This window comes from Schistocerca americana, chromosome X, assembly GCF_021461395.2.
Source record: "Schistocerca americana isolate TAMUIC-IGC-003095 chromosome X, iqSchAmer2.1, whole genome shotgun sequence".
NCBI classification, from domain to species: domain Eukaryota; kingdom Metazoa; phylum Arthropoda; class Insecta; order Orthoptera; family Acrididae; genus Schistocerca; species Schistocerca americana.
This window is the reverse complement of record NC_060130.1, coordinates 209,504,652-209,525,612: the sequence shown is the minus strand read 5'-3', so window position 1 is coordinate 209,525,612 and position 20,961 is coordinate 209,504,652. Positions and strand designations below refer to the sequence as shown.

Genomic DNA, 20,961 nt, shown 5'->3' with positions numbered 1-20,961 from the left:
GAAATGATCTTATACCTTGTGTTGAATTCCTGTGATTGTATTAATCATGGGGGATAATGGCATAAGTTGCAAACAGAAACTATTTATTAATTTTTCCATTTAATCCATATTAGTTTTGAGCACTATGATTGGCTTCATGCATACAAAGGTGGTTATGGGTTCAACATAAAACTGAATTTCTAATAAACGGTGTGTCTTGGCACTTGATGTTATCATAGTACATGATTCAGTGAATGTATTTTATATTCATATTGGATGGGAGGTTTTCATCTCTCAGTAAATGTGTACCCTTTTTTGTATAGTGATGACTTTTGAGTACTTTTCAGTGTTTTATGTTGCACTTAATAACCTAAGTTCACAGGATGAATCAGTATTTTCCTCAGATGTATCTTTCTAGTTGACCTTGGCACAAGTCAACATCTACATCTACATGCCACAGAGAAAATTGAACACTTATGAAAGTAGCTCTCTAACAGAGCAGTCCAATCTGTTTAACTTCTGTTATAAATAATGTTGAGAACACAGTAAAATTAACTGAAATGATAACTGGTTGAAGAAGCATTGCAGCACTGAAGGAACACATGGGTCCAGAAAGCTACAGCAACGTCTTAGGATGACTGACTGTCTATGCTAAGATTATATTATGCTTTATATGCCTACTGTAATAACCAAAAAATTGTTCTCAGAGTGTCACCAAACTTCCATTAGAACTCAAGATCTTCTGAAAAGCTGCTATATGTGGTTCTACTATAGCTTCTCACACAGACAAAACTTTGAAATATGAAACTGAAAGAGAAGGTTTTTCGAAATTCATCTTACAAAAACAAAAACAAAAAATAAAATTTGTGAGAAAGAGAATTCACTCACAGGGAACCTGATTGCCCTAAAGGTAAAACTGTCTTCAACCGGGACTTAAGTTTGAACGATATATTGCTTTTCTACGCATCATTCCATTTGACATGGTATACCCTTGTCTTCCTCTAAACTTTGAACTGTCTCACCTGGCTAGTTATAGGACAACTTAGAGTTTAATGTGAACTCAGAAACATGGTGTGTCTTGGCACTTTTCACATATGCAAATTTATTCCAGAGGTGAAATAAGTAATAAGTAACAGAAAAGATGTTAGAAATGACTTAAAATTGAGTCCCATACCTCAGAATTTACTCACTTTTCCACCAATGTTAACATACAAGTTGTGTCCCAAAAGCAATCAAATATTTTTTTGTTGTACCCCAAGAAGTTGCAGCATGTTCAGACCATTTTAGTTAGGTGGGAGGGATGTTTAGATTTGCAGGGCACCCTAGGTCAGTCTGTTGTGAGCTTCAGTGACACTGGGATTGGTGATTTAGTGCACACTTGTTTTGAGACCACGTTATAGTGGATACTTTTGAACAATGTTGGGTGATTAAGTTCTGTGCAAAACTCAACAAAACACTGCAAAAACTCATGAAATGATTATACAAGCCAAGAAAGAGTCTGCTCTTTCGTATGTGCAAGTTACACGAGTTGGATGTAGAAGAGTAAAGGATGGATGATGATCCACACTTTACGCAGCCATCAACACGCCAAACTATTGAAAATGTGGCTCATGTGTATGTACTGTTGAATGCTGACCATCAAATGATGTCCAGTTGTTAGCCAACACTCCGAACATTCTGGAAATCATTGCACATTGCACTGTTATGGAAGAATTGAATATGCGAAAGGTGTGTGCTAAGCTGGTCTCCAAACTGTTGACTGGTAAGCAAAAGAGCAATCGAGTGTTGATCATGAGTGAACTGAAGGAATCTGTGAAAACTGAGCCAGATTATTTAAACAATGTTATTGCCAGTGATGAAACTTAAAGAATGCAGTTTTGACTGCATTTAGGCTATCCAAGCAGCTGTGACAACAGCTTTTTAAGCTTTCAAATGAAAGGTCCTTCTTCCTAAATAGAAACACAAATACACAAACAAATTTATTCACAGGGTCACAAACTCACACAAACATAGCAACTGTATCTGGCTGCAAGGGCCAGCGAAAGTAGCCATTTGTGTGTACATCATGCTTGCATGAATATGGTGTGTGTGTTTTTTTTTGGTATTACGGCTTTTTGTCTGAAAGTTTAAATGTTTAGCAGTCTTTTTATTGTGCGTGTTTGCAACTCAACACCTCCGCTGTGTGGTGAGTAGCAATCTGTCCTTTTTGTAATATAGTTGTTATTCCACCCTGGACTTAACGGAGTCTGACTTTAATTTGTTTACTCACTTAACTTCAGTTGTTTTCACTATCTTGCAGGTCTTTAACCTTTGATATATTTATCCTGTGTTTATTTTTACATATATTTTCAGAAATTGTATTTTACAACACTTGTGATTTATTTTCTGCAGTATGTGACTAACTTATTATTTAATTTCTAGGACATTACACTGCCCTTTATGTTACTAGCTAACTAGTTAGTACAAAAAATGTGTGTCTTCTTTGCAGTTGTATCCTTTTCTTGTTGTGTGGCCCACATCTCGTCCACTCACATTGTGGGATTTTTCACTTAGACCCAAGTGATACCCAACTGTTTAACTTTAAATGAGACCTTTAATAAAGAAATGATGGGATTAAAAGAGTGGGAAAGATCATCATGGATGACAGGTAATCCTATTGCATTCCACAATAAATATATAGGGTGTTACAAAAAGGTACGGCCAAACTTTCAGGAAACATTCCTCACACACAAATAAAGAAAATATGTTATGTGGACATGTGTTCGCAAAAAACGCTTACTTTCCACGTTAGAGCTCATTTTATTACTTCTCTTCAAATCACATTAATCATGGAATAGAAACACACAGCAACAGAATGTACCAACATGACTTCAAACACTTTGTTACAGGAAATGTTCAAAGTGTCCTCTGTTAGCGAGGATAAATGCATCCACCCTCTGTCGCATGGAATCCCTGATGCGCTGATGCAGCCCTGGAGAATGGCGCATTGTATCACAGCCGTCCACAATACGAGCACAAAGAGTCTCTACATTTGGTACCGGGGTTGCGTAGACAAGAGCTTTCAAATGCCCCCATAAATGAAAGTCAAGATGGTTGAGGTCAGGAGAGCGTGGAGGCCATGGAATTGGTCTGCCTCTACCAATCCATCGGTCAGCAAATCTGTTGTTGAGAAGCGTACGAACACTTCGACTGAAATGTGCAGGAGCTCCATCGTGCATGAACCACATGTTGTGTCGTACTTGTAAAGGCACATGTTCTAGCAGCACAGGTAGAGTATCCCGTATGAAATCATGATAACATGCTCCATTGAGCATAGGTGGAAGAACATACTGACGAAACTAAAATGAGCTCTAACATGGAAATTAAGCGTTTCCGGACACATGTCCACATAACATATTTTCTTTCTTTGTGTGTGAGGAATGTTTCCTGAAAGTTTGGCCGTACCTTTTTGTAACACCCTGTAGATGTTTAGGACAAACTTATTCAGAGGAACAACTTCACATTACATATAACAAATTAAAATTCTCCATAATTTATACAATCATGTGAATGAATAACCCACAATGACAGTATTAAAATTTGTTGTTTTATTATCACACAAAAATCTCTACAGATACAGAGAAATTTTTAAAACTTATGTTCATGTTCTCTCCATCATACATTGAGCATACACGAATAGAAAATTCATTTTCATTTGCCTTGATATTAGGTTGCAATAAGAATATTCTATTTCAAGAATGCAAATTTCATCAATTACAGTAAAATGTAAATTCAGCTTTGATAAACCTTCATGACATTATGTGACTCCTACATTTATGCTTCACGTAAAACATGTGAGGGTGAAAGATGCATGCAGAACAGAAATTTTTGAGCTAATAGATAAAATGAAAGGCTTTTCATAAAAAAGGTTAAACTATTGCCCAGTGTAGCACTGAAACAGTGAGAAACTGTTTCAAGCCACAAAATACATCCATGACACCATATATAGCAGTGTTAACATTTCATATTTTGTGAACAGAAGTAAATTCAACATGTTTCTTCAACCCCATTAGTCCTTAAGCCTTGTTATCCACTCCAAGTAGGTTTTAATGTTTTTTGCCCCCAGGAAGTGTAAACCCATGCCTCCAATCCAGACAGTAACAATAAGCTCTACTATAAATAAGAAGGCAGATTTTTTTTTACATAATTTGTGAGCCACTAAACAAACATTTCTAGACACATCTTCAGTGACAAGGTATAGATATAGATAGGATTTGTTTGTTCCCAAAGATAAATTTCAATGAAGGAGTCACAAAAATCTTTCCCATAATAACAAAAAATTCATTGTTTCGCAAATTATAACACTGCTATTTCATCACTGTGAACATTCCTATTGCCATATGACTGGACATGACAGATTGGAAACCAGAGAATTTAAACTAATTCCCTTCTGCTTCATTGTTTGTACTTGCTGCCAGTCTGTTTTCACATTCCATTAAAATAATAATGGAATGTAACACACCTTTAAGTTATGCCAAATGATGAAAAAGTGAGAAACGTGTGATGTAAGGAACTAGACTCAAACAGCAGCATACACTTATTCATATGTCACAGGATGATGATCAATGTCTCTGATCAGTTTATCCGGCCTTTGTGGGTTACAAATGTTTTGTGTTCAAAAGATGGTAAACTTTTGTCAAGCATCACATCACGATCCTTATTAAGGCGACGCACTCGATGGCATAAGAGGACAACACTTAAACTTAGCAGGCTCAGGAACGTGCAGCCAACCCCTGAAATATTTAAGTTTTGTCTTAATTTATTACTCACTCAGATGAACTTAAATTGTAGAAAAAATTGAATATCCTTCATTTTTGGAAAAAAAGGTACACAAGGCAAAAAGTTTGCATAGTAATGACACAATGCACTTTTGGGGTATCTTTTTCTTGAATTCATGATATTTTGTGGAAAGAAATGCAGGCACTGTATATCCTTCCATGGAAAAATCCAGTAACAAATGTCAGTCATTCACTGTAGTAGCTAAAGAAACAATAGGTATAAATAGAAATAATAGTATTGTTAAAATATAATTATACGGTGTAAACAATTAAGTACAAGCAGTATAAGAAAAGATAGAGATCAAAATAAGGATTAAAGATTAAAATAGAAGAACGTTAAATGACCAATGCAGGCAGTAGGAAAAGAAGAGAAAAATGAATTAATGGGGAAATAAAATATTTAATGAAGTAAAAATGAAAACTAGAGGCAAGAAATGGGATGGGTTGCCTTGTATATAAATTAGGTGATGTGATAGTTATAATTCACATTTCAAGTTGTCAAAAAACTGATTGATGACTGAAACAAACATATACTTGCAGTCTCCAAAAGTGGTGGAAAATCTGGGTTGAACCATATGTACAATTTCCTGTCTGTGATATATGTACACTGATTGTTAGCACAACACTTTTGAGTCATTATCTGCTGTTGAAAGAGAAGCTCACTTGCTATCCACTATGTTTTCTAGGCACATATACTCTGACATCTCATAACAAGATATGTAACATGACAGATGGTGAAAGTCTTATACACTGAACAGTTTCTGTAGACTGGCTACATTAGTGGCCAAAAATAAAATATAAAAAATGGGAGAATATTTTCAGGAAATGTAGAAAGGATTGCAGAACTAGGTCAAAACATTAAAAACACTGAAAAGACCAAAAAATCTCTTCCACAACACCAGGATGGTAAATAGGGACTGTGCATAGCAGTTACGTTATATATCAACAGAGAAAAAAAATTGCAACACCAAGAAGGAGTTGTGCAACATAAATGAAAGTTGGTAGGTGCGTTTATACACCTGAAAGATGACATCTCTTCAAATTTTGGACCATTAGCATAAGAGTGGCACTTACAGTGCCGCTATGAGGATGCAAATCAGGTAATAGAGCTATGAGAAGTTGGATGAATCTTCTGTGATAGTGCAGAAAGACTTGGCAGGAATGTAGCCACTGACATGATTGCTGGCAGCAGTGATCACGAGAATGTATGGTCACAAGAAGACCAGGCTCCAGATGGCCACATGCCACTACTGAGAGGGAAGACCATCACTTTCACTGTATGACTCTGGCCCATTGTACCGCAACTGCTGCAGTAGTTTGAGCAGCAGTTGGCACCACAGTGACACAATGAACTGTTACAAATCAGTTACTTCAAGGGCAGCTGCAAGCCAGATGCCCTGTAGCAGGCATTCCACTGACCCCAAACCACTGCCATTTCCAACTTCTGTGGTGTCAAGCAAGAGCTCATTGGAGGGCAGGGCGGAGGTCTGTAGTGCTTTCCAATGAAAGCTTGTTCTGCCTTGGTGCCAGTGATGGCTGCGTGTTGGTTAGATGGAGGCAAGTTGAGGGCCTGCAACCAGCCTGTCTGTGTCCTAGATACACTGGGCCTACACTGGGAGTTATGGTCTGGTGTGCAATTTTGAATGAGAGCAGGGCCACTTTCATGGTTACCCCACATGACCTCACTGCAAATTTATGTGTCAATCTGGTGATTCAACCTGTTGTGCTGCTGTTCATGAACAGCATTCCAGGGGTTGTTTTCCAACAGGATAATGCTCACCCACTTTCTGCTGTTGTAACCCAATGTGCTCTACAGAGTGTCAAAATGTTGCCTTGGCTTGCCCAATCACCAGATCTGCCTCCAGTCAAGCACATATGGAACATCATCGGATGACAACTCCATCATCATCCAAAAACAGCATTAACCGCCCCTGTATTGATCGACCAAGTGCAACAAGCAGGAAACTCCATTGCACAAATGGACATTTGACACCTGTACAATACAATGCATCCACATCTGCATGCTTGCATTCAATATTCTGGTGGTTATACCTGTTACTAATGTTCCAATATTTCACATTTAAAATGGCTTATGTCGTGCTTACATTAACATGTGATCTTGCAATGTTAATCACTTAAATATGTCATGCAGAAAAATGCATTGCCAAAATTTCATTACTCTATATTAATTATTTTTTGGTGTTTCGATTTTTTTCCGTTAGTGTATGTTTATGATGAGTAAATTCATTAGGTGTAATAGTAGTCACTCTAACACCTAAAAAAGAATTTTGCTTATGTCTGGAACTGTCTTTGGTGATGCTTAGCTGGTTGCTGGTCATCTCCCCATACATCCCAAGTTCTACAAAATTCTGATTCAGAGTTCTCACACTATGCTTTCTAAATGACGGATATCTCCACCCATCAGAATAGCTCAATACAGACTGGCATTAGTGACTGTGAAGAGGAAGTCTGGACCAGTTGCCTCTCTTATCACCAGAAAGGATATCAAGCTCCATGTGCCCACACAGCATGATGCCTTCTCCACCATAACTTACCTCTCCCAAACTAGTCTCTTTCCATTGTGTTCCTATCATTTTACCATTTATATTTTCTCCAGACAACAGTGAAATGTGAATCATTCTGAAAACTGAAGATGGATTCATTTATAAAGACTATATTTATTCATTCATCAATGGTCCAGTCTGGATGCTACTGACTTCACTGCCATGCCCAGAGAGTGAGCCCCTGATACGCAGTTTTTTGTGAAACTGCAATGCTGAGCCAGCTGTTAGCTCTGCAGACAATTTGAAATATTGCAACATGGAATATGTCCACTTTCTCTGATACTGCTCTTCTTCTCTGATACCACACTTGTTTATTTTATCCACATGCTTTATGTGCATGAAATGCCACAATTCATTTAAAAGTTGTATTTTTATAATTCTTATTGTTCAGACTGTGATATGGACCTGACTGATGACAATGATAGAAATATTCTGTACATAGACAGTTTATTTAAGGAAACTGTCAAGATTAAATATTCAGAAGAACCACATGCATTTAAAAATTTGACCCTGCTAATAATAATTTGTTTTAAGATTAAGATACCACAATTTGAAAGCCCTGTTTCTCTTCTGCATAAAGACATTTTGTCTTCTTTAAAACTGTATAAGTTAGGAAATACATTTGTTCAAACTTATTGTTGCCATAAGAAACACAGCCGAGTTGTTAGTTCTAGTTCATGCACAATATTTTGATGACAGACCCAACTATCTTCTTCAGGTTTTGTGATCTGTGTTGTTACACATACTCACTGCCTGGTCTCCAACCAGATTGTGATGTATTATTGGTATTACAGTGCAGTTTATAGCCAAGCTCAACTCCCGAGGCTTGCTACACTCTTTGCTGCCAATTTGTTTTTCAGAGCCTCCACTGTTAGTCCATGAAATGCACATTTTTTCAGCATTTTTCAACTCTGATCAATAAGATGGCCAGCAATATCTTAATAAATTGAGTGCCAGACCCCATGCTTGTAAAAACTGAACCCTACATTACAGTTTATTAAGTTTTCTGACATCTTCATTTTGACAGAGTCCATAATTACACTACCCCAGAAATTTGGTATCTGCACCATGATACTGATCTCATTGTATTTAATTTCATGATTATATCTGAAGCATTACTTGGCTAAAGCTGTTTGGGGGTTTTAATTGGATGTGCTGTTGATATTTATTGCGTCTCTCCTATACAATTCAGCTGCCCCCACATAGCAACTGCCACATTCACATGTAATTCAGCTTTTGGAGACCCATATCATCTTTAATGTTATGGAGACTTCTTAGCTTTGTTGACAGGAGTGAAATGCACTGGATATCATTTTTTTGTTGGAATCTACTGATCTTATCAGAGACTGGCTAGTGCCAGACAGATAAGCAATTCTTGGCATTCTTTTCTTTCTTAGTATCAAAATCTTCGCCAGATATTGCTAATTTTGACTGCAACACCTGTTCAATTTGTCAGTCTGAGTGCCTGTTCCTTCAGAAAATTGTTTGTAGATTTTGTAATTGTTTGGCAAAGCACTCTTTGTCTAACAGTGCTTGAGTTCTATGATAAAGAGTCTGTGGTGCAACATTTCTTTGTGACAGATAGTGATGACTTGAGGAATGGAGACAGAGACCTGTGTGTGTGTGGGGTTTCTATATACACTGTGATCCTGCGATGTGTCTGTCTTCTGTTGTAGCACACTGACAAAGGGTAGCTTTTCAAGTTCTAGTGGAATTTAATTTTAGGTCAGACAGAGTTTAAGCAGAAGAGCTTCTGTAAAGTTTGGAAGGTAGGAGACGAGATACTGGCAGAAGTAAAGCTGTGGGTACCGGACGTGAGTCGTGCTTCGGTAGCTCAGTTGGTAGAGCACTTGCCCGCGAAAGGCAAAGGTCCCGAGTTCGAGTCTCGGTCGGGCACACAGTTTTAATCTGCCAGGAAGTTTCAGAGTTTAAATGTTCCAAAAACTCTTCTTATTTTCACAATCCATATGGTGACATTACAAATGTGTCGTCCATGTATTTCTAGGAACAAATTGGTATGAACACAGTGGCTTCTCATGCACATTTGCCTGTACGTGTTCCACATATAGGTGTGTCACAACTAGTGATAACAGGTTACCCATAGCCACATCATTGGTTTGTTCATGATATTTTCCATCAAACAGGAAATAAGTCAACATGAGAATGTGCCTGAAGAGTTCAGTGAAATAACTGTCAAATTTTATGCCATTAGAACCAAATGTTCAGAAAGTGAGACTCTCATAATGAGGGAGACCACATAAAAACTGACCATAATGTCTGTATGCCATAGTTGCAATCAGGTGAGTTGATGTATAAAGTGGGCAGAGTTGTGAATATGATGTTCACACCTCTCCACATATATGGTGATAATGTACTTCAGGTATTTTGCCAACTAGTATGTAGGTATACATTGATAATGTACTTCAGGTATTTTGACAGCTAATATGTAGGTGTGCCAATACAACTAACCATAATTCTTTAGTTCGGCTTTCTCCGCCTGATAGTATTTGAGGTCTATGAACAAGAGTCTTCAGTGCTGAATATCTTTGTTACTGATAGTGATAGCATGAGGAGTGGAGTTAGAGGTCTGCATGTGTGTACCTTAAGAAGCCCATACATGCTTAGAAAGGATCCTTCAAAATATCAACTATAGAGATATTAACTTCTTAACAAAAATAGTGAAAATAAATGGTTTTCATTACCACTCAGTTCATCATGAACTCATTTTCTGAAAACCAAATATTCTCTGGGACTATTTTTGTATTTTAGTATGAAAGATGCAAAGAAAGTACAGCTAGTACAGCTCTTTGATGGAAAATATGCTGTTCAGTATTTATAACTGTTCATTTGATGAGATGTATGGCCTTCAGGGGAAAAAACTGTTACTCTGACTGACTTATACTTACCTAACAATGTTGTGAAGGCTCCAGTCCTCAGACAAACTTTATTTTGGTCAGATACAGTCCCTTAAATACAAAAAATGAGATTAATATTAGTTGGTTTTAATTATTCGTTCAATAGAAAATCTGTAGAAAATTATTTAGAAGAGAGCACCTTAAAACCACAGAGTCAAAACATTTATTCTTGTGACTTATATAAGAATTTAGTGCTTGATCATGTCAAATAATACAGCACAGAAATTACATCCATATCATAATCAGCATGGAGATATTTTTGTGAATATTTCTGCTGTTATATTCAAACTATGAAAGGACTTCAAAAATTTAGTTACACATTATCATGGCAGGCCAAATAACTTTTATTGAATACTAAACTACACTTCAAAGTGATGCACATACATTTTTCAGTACAGTCACCAAGTCTGTAAACAATGGTCGGAACATCTATCAGTCACTCACAATCCTTGATGATAGAAATCCGTTCCTTGGTCACTGAGCCATACAAAGACCACTGCATGAATGTCTTTATGGTTTTTAAAACCCCTTTTCCCTCAAATGTTCTTTCAGCTTGCTGAAAAGATGGAAATCGCATAGTGCAAGGTCTGGAGTTCCCAATCAGCATCACTTATGTCTGTGGGGCCTTGGTCAAGTAGTTGGCACCATTTCACTAAGGTTGAACACAACTTGCATTTGATCCACATATCACTAGAATTTCACCAAGGATTTTCATGCAATTTAGACATTTTGCTCACAATGATTATACTGTCAGTTCAACTTTGGTATATGTTTCAAATTGCTATGCCATTCCACTTCCACACTGTGATGCACTTATTATCTGTATATTAGCAGAAATGTGTTTGCAAGAAACCTGGAACATGTACTACTCTCTTCTAACAGTGCACCACTCTCATTGCGCAAAGGTCTTAGCATGGGATGACATGCGCATCTTATTTTCTAAAGTTCCTGCATAAGAAGTACATGAAATGACAATATATTATGAGGCACACATACCATTTAATGGGCTATTTTCACTGATTTCATCATCCTGCAACACTCGAAGTGACTGGAAGAGGTTGATATTCTCTGACTGAGCAGCAGGATTTTCAGGTACTGCACGCTTACTGACTGACTTTGTATTTCTCCAATGGCAAGGTTGACTCTGTAAATACATCATAAAAGTGTTGTAATAACTAATTCTGATGATGCACTCTTACAGGAAAAACAAAGCACAATACAATAACAACAAAGTGAAGGAGTTTTATTTCAACAGTTTTAAGAAAGCTTAGTTACCTGCATGGTGGAATTTTGATTTCTGAATAAATATAGTACTTTTTGCAAAAAGTAAAAATTTAGAAGCAATGGTATACCACACACTGTGATAAGAGGATGTGTAGAACAGCAGAACCGTAATAAATGAATTAAATGGCAGAGAGGTGGCATGCACATAGGCCCAACAACGTCCTATTTTGTGTGACCAGACTGCCACTACACCTCGCCAACATCACATATGAGTACATTTGAACAAGGCAGAGTGATTAGTTTCCTAGAGGTGTGTCCATCGTTCCGTGATATTGTATGTCAATGCAGGGCAGACTGCTTTAACACTGAGACATATGTGGAACCATTGGAGAGAAGATTGCCATACACAGCACTGACAGAGTACTGCATGATGCAATGAGACCACAGTGTGAGATGACTGCCATCTGGATGTAATGGACAGAACAGTTTCACCCACAGTGTTGGCATGATGTTGGAGCACTGCAATGGGTGTGGACATGTCTGCCTCAATGGTACGACACCAACTTCTACAGACTGGACTGGTGGCATGCATGTCATTGCGTCGCCTTCCATTTGCCAGAAACCACAAGGGCTGCAGAGTGTAATGTGCATGTGAATGCTGACACTGGTGAGCTGAGTTGTAAAATGTAGTGTTTTTGCATGAGTCCCACTTCAGCTTGTGCTACAATGATGGTTGCATATGCACTTCATGCCGCCATGGTGAAGACAATGGACAGATTGTATTGTTGAGTGGCACAGTGGACAAACACTAAGTGTGATGGTTTGGGGCGCCACTGCCTATAACACATGATCTTGCCTTCTACATCTTGAGAGCAATCTGAGTAGCTACTGCTACATGAGGTAGGCTGCTACATGAGGGAGGTTTTACATCCTGAGGCACTGCCCCTCCTGCAGGTCATTCCAAATGCCATATTTCAGAAGGACACCATTTGACTGCATGTGACAAGTGCTGTATCAGAGATCTTCGCAAAAGTGATCGGCAACACTTCGGGCACCTTGGACATTCATGCAGCCCCTGCATGCCTCAGTGTCATAAACTAATGGATGGATACCAGGCAGTGGTACCAGTGCCAGCAAAGGCCATCACTTCCAAGGGTCCTATTCACATCTGTCACATGTGTGACCAATAAATAGTGCTGCAGTTATTCTGCCACTGGCCACTTTAAAAGTTGGTTCCGGGGCTGCACAGGTTAGTTCCTCCAGTTTTGAGAGCCTCTCCTAGCCACTGGGTGGCTGCTACTCATCCCACTGTCTTAAGACACTCTCTGAGTCCATCATAGGGACTGACACTGCTGTATTCAGCATTTTTTGTTGTTTCCCCTTGGTGCAGTCAGACTGTACCCAGGATAGACTTTCCTGTTCATCTGATGGTCTTTTTCAGGGCATCTCCATCAGACTTAGAATATTTCCATACAGCTGTATTTGTCTATCAAGACCCTAACTGTATCACTTTGTCAGAATCTGGAATCACTGTACTGTCAAGTCTTCATACCTGTGAGACACTGTCAGATTGTTATTGTCAAAGCAGACTTTCTTTCCTTGGTCAATAAGCTCTTGTATACTTTGATCACTATTTTCCCAGTGTCAGAGAGAGTGACACATCAGTTTGGCGATGAGATAAAAGTTTGATGATGCGCGTCTTCCAATCAAGTGCTCTTACATTTCAACAGTGTCTCTCACGCAGCCTTTTCATGATGGAACAGGTAGAGTTATAAAAAGATCTGCTACTTGTTCTTCAACAGTTACAACAAAATGTTGAACTATTTTTTTGAGTGTGTAACTGCGGGTACCCCCATCTAGCCGGAACTCTCCAATCACCTGGTACCTTCTTTGTCCATGGTCTCTGGACTCCAATCAGCACCTCTGGCATTCGAACAGTTTGACAAGGAGGTGTCACCTTGGACACACTACAGTGCTTGGCTACAGCAGTATTTCATTGCCCTCGAAATCATAGGATTTTCCAACTCCTCAAGCAGTTAAACCTGAAGCACAACCATATTTTTTCCCCTGTGAACAACTGACATCCAGTCTTGTAGAATACTTTGACACACAGGTCCATGTTGCTGCCACAAGGCACAAATTTTTCAGTTGTCACAAACAAGCCAATGAAACATGTAAAGAAGAGATTGCCCGATTGCAGGGCCTCTCCAGAGATTGCCATTTCCAGTGCACTAACAACAACTGCAAACAGTGGTGTGCTGCATCTTTGGTCAGAGATATGATCCTTGTCCATGCACCGGATGACAATCTCCATACACAACTACTCAAATTGAAGAATCCTCCTCCGAAAATATGCTTCCCTATCATCTGAGCATTCAAACAATCACTCTGCTATTCAAGACCTTCCAACAGTGTTCATGATGAAGCCCCAATACCCATGGAGTCAGAAACGAGATCCAGCCAGAGGCAGCCTCTTAACCCTGCTGATCACCCACATCATTGATGCTTGAAGCAACTTCCCTCTTGTAATCAATGTTTCACACACCATCCATGGCAACAATGCTGAATCTGGTGAGCGAAGTGTAATGAGTGTGGCAAGACAGGATACCAAGATGAGGTCTGCGGTCAGCACACAAAATGTCAGTGAACTGTAATAGCTGGGATGAAGACAATCATGAATCAGTGGGTGATGACTCTCCCTAACCAACCACATGTTTTGTTCAGGCTTTATTGTCTCATACCATTGGTCCCATGTATCTCTTACTTCAAGTCAATGGACATCCAGTCAGTTTTCAGATTGATACAGGATCTTCGGCGACCATAATTGATTGCACCACATACTCAACTTTTGGAACACCAACTCTCTAACCATTCAGTTATTATCTATGGAGCTACACTAATAATAATAATAATAATAATAATAATAATGAGCGTATGGCATTGGTGGCCAGGAGACCCCTCGCTGGGCGGTACGGCCGGCGCTCCACAAGTTCTTTAACGCCACTACGGCGACTTGCGAGTGAATGAGGATGAAATGATGATGAAAGACACACAACACCCAGTCATCTCGAGGCAGAGAAAATCCCTGACCCCGCCGGGAATGGAACCCAGTACCCCATGTGCGCGAAGTGAGAACGCTACTGCAAGACCACGAGACAAACTGCATCATGTGAACCTTCTGGGGATGGGTTTATTCTTCACTCTGAGACTCAAGATCCATGGTGCAGAACCTGCCATCCACTCAGTGACTACAAAATCTTACATGACATGGCTGCTGAACAAATTTGCATCTGTTTTTGAGCGTCACACCTCTGGAGTTAAGGGTTTTGCAGTGCATATAAACCTTCTTCCCACAGCCCAGCCGTGCTTCTGACAGCCATCATCACTCTGGTGGCCAACAGTCAACGGGTGATGCCCATAGTTCTGGTGGAAAAACCAAATGGTGCACTATGAGTTTGTGGAGATTTTAATTTCAAATGGTTCAAATGGCTCTGAGCACTATGGGACTTAACTTATGAGTCATCAGACCCCTAGAACTTAGAACTACTTAAACCTAACTAACCTAAGGACATCACACACATCCATGCCCGAGGCAGGATTCGAACCTGTGACCGTAGCGGTCGCGCGGTTCTGGGCTGTAGCACCTAGAACCGCTCGGCCACTCCAGCTGGCAGATTTTAAGTCAACATTCAATGCCCAATATATTGTGAATGTGTATCCAATTCCTAAGACTGGCGTTTTGATGACCCAACTGGCAGAGGTAAAATATGTGCCAAAGGTGAGCTTAAAGGTGCCTACTTACATCTCCCTTTGGACGAATCCTCCAAATGAATTTTCGTTATTAACACTCCTTTTGGGCTATTCCCGTACAATCACTTTCCATTCAGAATTGCTAGTGCTCCTGCCATATTTCAAGGTACCTGGAGCAACAGGTCCAGCCACTTCCCGGTGTAGTCAACTATTTGGATGACATACTAGTCACAGGGAAGGATGCCAAGGAGTTAGCAGACAACCTGGATGACCTCTTCACAGTGTTACAAGTGGAAAACTTCATGGCAAAGACAAGTTTCTGTTCTTTGTCTCTCAAGTCATGTACCTTGGATACTTTTTCGCAGCCGTGGGTATTCATCCTACACCAGAATATGTTGACACCATGCAACATCTACTCCCTACTAATGAATACGGCTCAGTTTAAATCTGTACTGGGACACCTGAGACACCTGACTGACTACAGGCATTTTATCCCACATGCAGTCGCCATTGTGGAACCACTACACTAACTACTGCAGAAAAATATCGAGTGGGAATGGACCCCAGAATGTGCCAAGGCACTCTCAATACTCAAGCAATCACTCCTGCATCCCACATGCTTGATGGCTTACAATCCACAATATCCATTGATCCATTGGTACTGACAGCAGATGCCTCAGATTATGGTCTGGGGATGGTTCTCTCTCACATCATCAATGTGACTGAATGGCCATTTGTGTTTGTGTACAAAACTCTGTCTTCACCACAGTGCAATTACAGTCAAATAGAAAAAGAAGCCCTGGGCATCATCTTCAGTGTAAAGAAGTTCCGTGATTACATCTACGGCTGTCGATTCACTCTCCTGACTGACTACAAACCGCTTCTGTCATTATTCATTGCTATAGCCACTATTCCCACTTGCACTGCACAGTGCTTTCAGTGATGGGTCCTCCTTCTTTCCGTCTACATATATGACATCTGGTATCGAACCTCATCACAGCATGCCAACACAGACGTCCTATCCTGACTACCTGTAGGCAATGACAAGGAGTTTGATGACAACCCTGAGGTGTGTTTTCACTTGGATACCATGGCAGCTGAGTCTGTCACTTGCCTCCCATTTGATGCAAAACTCATCTCTCAACACACCAGTAAGGATCCCACACTTAGGGCAGTCCTCAACATGGTATGGAATGGATGGCCCCCAGACTGAAAAGGCATTGGCGATCCAAATATTCAAGGATTCTGGCATCATTGACATGGCCTCTCATTGCATGGTGTCCTCCTCATACATGGTGATGCTGGCACAACATGAGTAGTTATTTCAAAAATCTTACATGAATGGGTATTGCAGCTCCAACATGAAAGAGATTGGGGCATCATCCTGTCTAAATGCCTCACACACACAATGTGTATTGGAAGGGCATGGTCACAGCCATTACTGCCCTAGTCTCCTCCTGTCCTACATGCCAAAGCAAACAGGCAGGTCCCCATTGTCGTTACTACCCCTGGCCTGATATCCAGGAACCTTGGTTCTGCATACACATTGGTTTTTCTGGACCTTTCCTTGGCTCCTACTGGCTTACTGTGGTTGATGCAGGGTGCGAATTTCCCTATGTCTCAAAACTGCCAGACACATCCTCGGACCACACCAGGCATGCTCTTTCATATGTTTTTGCCATTAAAGAACTTATCAAAACAATTGTCTGGATGATGGACTTCAATTCACATCTTCAATGTTCACACAATTTTGCAAAAACATGGCATCCAACGGATACAAACAGCACCCTTTCACCCAGATTTGAATGGCAAAGCAGAAAGATCTGTCAGGACATTCAAAACACAAATGACCAAACTCCATCAGCATAGGCCATTGGAAGATGCCCTCTTGTTATTCCTGGAATTCTATCAAGCCACTCCTCAGGACAGCTCCTCCCCAGCGGAGAAACTACATGGATGTTCTCACCAATCCCAACTCTCTCTGCTGCACCCTTGGCACCATCGCTGTGCCATTCAAGACTCTGTGTGACCCCTTAAATTCTCTCAATGTCGATGACAATGTCTACTTGCCACCATCTCCCATCTCCTTGGATGAGCTATGGTGGAAGTTACTTTGTCTGACAGTGTCATCTGCTGCAAGCACATCAATCACCTCTGAAAATGCCTGGGTGCTGTTATGCCCAATACTGGTATAACTCCAGTTTCTGTTCCAGAGCCATTGCCTCACCTGAGCAGATGACAGAGGATGAGGCAGCTGACTGGAACAGGAAAATCATGACCCAGGACCAGAACCCTGCCTCCACCACAGTGATACCAGAAGCCATCCACATGGACATGGATGCTGCCCTGGCTGAAGTTCAGCAACCAGATGAAGACACTGAGATGGGCTGCAGCCTCACATCTCTTCCTGGCAGTAAAGGGATTCTATACTGGATATCTTTGAAAAAGTGATCAGCAGGCCTTCAGGCACCTCGGGCATGCATGCAGCCTCAGGGTCACAAACTCGCCCTGTCACAGTAATGGACGGACACCAGGCCGCAGTATCAGCCCCAGCAGTGGCCACAACTTCCAAGGGACCTATTCGCATCCACCACACACATGACCACAAAACTAGGACGGGTATTCTGACCGGCTGCTATAAAGGTCAGCACCAGAGATGCACAGGTCAGTTCTTCTGGCTTCGGGTGCCTCTCCTAGCCTCTGGGCGGATGCTGCTCCCCCTGTCGCCTCAGGACACTATCAAAATCCATCGTAGGGACTGATGCCACTGTATTCAGCATTCTTTGTTTTTTTTCTTGGTGCAATCAGACTGTATCCTGGATAGACTTTTCTGTTCCTATGCTGGTGATATTCAGGACAGTTTCATCAGACTTAGAATATTTCCATACAAGTGTATTTATCTACGAAGATTCCAATTGTGTTACTTTGTCAGAATCTGCAATCACCATAGTGTCAAGTCTTCATATCTGTGAGACACTGTAATTGCAATTTTATTATTATTGTTAAATCAGACATTTCTTTTCTTGGTCAATAAACTTTTGTAAACTTTGATCACTGTTTTCCCTGTGTCGGTGTGAGCGACACATAAACGAGGAATATGCAAGCCTTCTTTGAAGAATGATGGGTACCACTGCTTCCCTGGCCTATCTGTTTGCCTGACATGTCACATGTCACACGTCTGGGATGTGGTTGGTTTGCAACTTGCTCATTCAGGCCACAGTTGATTCTTTGTGGATGTGCCTACAAACTATGTGGCAGAGTGTTCCCCAGCAACATATCCAGACACTCTTCGATTCCATGCCATGGCTTCTAGCAGCTCTGATTGGAGGACATCATGGTGCTACTCCATACTGAATTTCCACAGTCACAGTCCACGTACAGGTCTGTAATGCTAATCATTTGTGTAGTGCCATATCCCTGGCCTAATTGGTGGAATAAATTTCATTGTGATCTCATCTCTTAGTCTTGATGTTACTCTTTTTTCAAACAGTAGTGTATGTGACAATGGAAATGTAGTTAATTTCCAACTGTGAAATATGAGTCATTCTTCAGAAGCTGAGTGTATGAATATATCAAGTGCACACACTTTCACAGCCATATTTTGTGTAGCTTGATATTTTTCCCCACCTTTTCACCCTCAGATAAATTCATCTTTTCATTTTTGTAGGTGCAGATACAAGGGGAAGGGGATGGGGGTCATGATTCCTTCTATAGAAGAATTTACTAATTTACTTGTACAATTTATAAGTATTTCAGCTCACTTATGAGGAACTGTCTAGGATGAAAACTAAGAATCTTGATGAAACTTCCTGGCAGATTAAAACTGTGTGCTGGACCAAGACTCGAACTTGGCACCAATGCCTTTCATGGCCAAATGCTCTACCATCTGAGCTACCCAAGCAGGACTCACACCCCGTCCACACAGCTTTATTTCCGCCAGTACCTCATCTGCTGTGAGGACGGGGCGTGAGTCGTGCTTGGGTAGCTCAGATGGTAGAGCACTTGCCCGTGAAAGGCACTGGTCCCGAGTTCGAGTCTTGGTCTGGCACACAGTTTTAATCTGCCAGGAAGTTTCATATCAGTGCACACTCCACTGCGGAGTGAAAATCTCATTCAAGAATCTTGATAATGGCAAGGAATTCTGCTTTTTAACTGCTTTTCCATGCATATGGGCTTGTGATGTGAATGACTGCAGAAAACATTCCAACTAGCTAAAGGTGCTCATACACAGGTTGACTGTACCTGTTGTCAACAAAAAATCCAACATGTTCGTGAGCCCACAGATATTGAGGACGACAAGACAGAGAGGGAAAGATTTTTCACTATGGAGATAATAACAGAAAGACCAGTCTCTCTCAAATATAGGCAGAAACAACTGAAACAAACAGCATCTTCTCACTCACAAGTTTCCATAGCTGCAGTCTGCAGACTGCAGACCTGTATTCAGAATCATAGTGCCAAATGAAATACTAATAATGATTAGTGCACACTTTGACTGTATATAATGTATCAATTTCATGACATACTTATGTCTCAATGTTTGTGACAAGCACTTCTCAAATGATTTATTTATCTGAATTACAATTTCTTTGAACTTATTTTATGATGATGTACTAAGTACTAATAGAAACAAATTAGTGTATTAAAACATTTTATATTCTTTATTGTTATTGTTGTTTTAATTGAAATCCTAGGCATCTGTGGTACGTTAAAACACGGTAATGGCCAGTTTCATTTGTGTGGAAGGGATTGGGGGTGGGGGGTGGAGGGGTGGGAGGGGAGGAGTTCAAGGGGGAGATAAATTGTGGACATATGCAGGGTGAGTCACCTAACGTTACCGCTGGATATATTTCGTAAACCACATCAAATACTGATGAACCGATTCCACAGACCGAACGTGAGGAGAGGGGCTAGTGTAACTGGTTAATACAAACCGTACAAAAATGCATGGAAGTATGTTTTTTAACACAAACATACATTTTTTAAAATGGAATCACGTGAGTTTTGTTAGCACATCTGAACATATAAACAAATACTTAATCAGTGCCATTTTTTGCATTATAAAATGTTAATTACATCTGGAGATATTGTAACCTAAAGTTGACGCTTGAAACCTCCGATGTTCAGTTGCATGTTGTAACAAACACGGGCCACGGTCAGCGAGCAGCATCTGCAGGGACATGTTTACGATGACGACCGTGTTTACGAGTGTGGCTGTAGGGCACTGTTGTGGTTTGGTCTAGCTGTCGCAGTGTCCGCATGTAGCGCTTGCTGCTATTGTTATTCTGCATTCCTCTCCGCACACAGACCAACTGTAGTACACCGTGTTACCAGACGTCTGTGATAGTGTAGTGTTGTAGGAACTGTGACCATGGTGTATTTGAACTCTTAAATGGTGGAGATGATACTCATCTATGACGAGTGTCAACGAAATGCAGCTGAAGCCTGCAGGGTGTATGCAGAACGGTACCCGGACAGAGAGCATCCAACGTGCCGCACATTGCAAAACATCTACCGCCAACTGTATGCAACAGGTATGGTCGTAGCATGCAAACGGGTCCGTAACAGGCCCGTCACAGGAGAAGCAGGTGCAGTTGGTGTGTTAGCTGCTGTTGCCATGAACCCACACATGAGTAGACAGGACACTGTGAGAGCCGGTGGACTGAGTCAAAGTAGTGTCATGCGCATACTGCATCATCACCACTTTCACCC

At 40.6% G+C, this 20,961-nt stretch overlaps 1 protein-coding gene across 1 annotated transcript in view; it reads right to left on the bottom strand.

Annotated features, from left to right (window-relative positions):
- Positions 1–3,543: 3,543 nt before the first annotated feature.
- LOC124555740 (cuticlin-5) overlaps positions 3,544–20,961 on the bottom strand; it is a 316,613-nt gene continuing 299,195 nt past the window's right edge. Inside the window, exons 11-13 of the mRNA XM_047129764.1 lie at positions 11,272–11,419; positions 10,267–10,326; positions 3,544–4,751 (exon numbers count right to left, since the gene is read on the bottom strand). Of these exons, the coding sequence (XP_046985720.1) occupies positions 4,594–4,751; positions 10,267–10,326; positions 11,272–11,419 (366 nt within the window). The 3' untranslated portion in view covers positions 3,544–4,593. The remainder of the gene's footprint in view (positions 4,752–10,266; positions 10,327–11,271; positions 11,420–20,961) is intronic.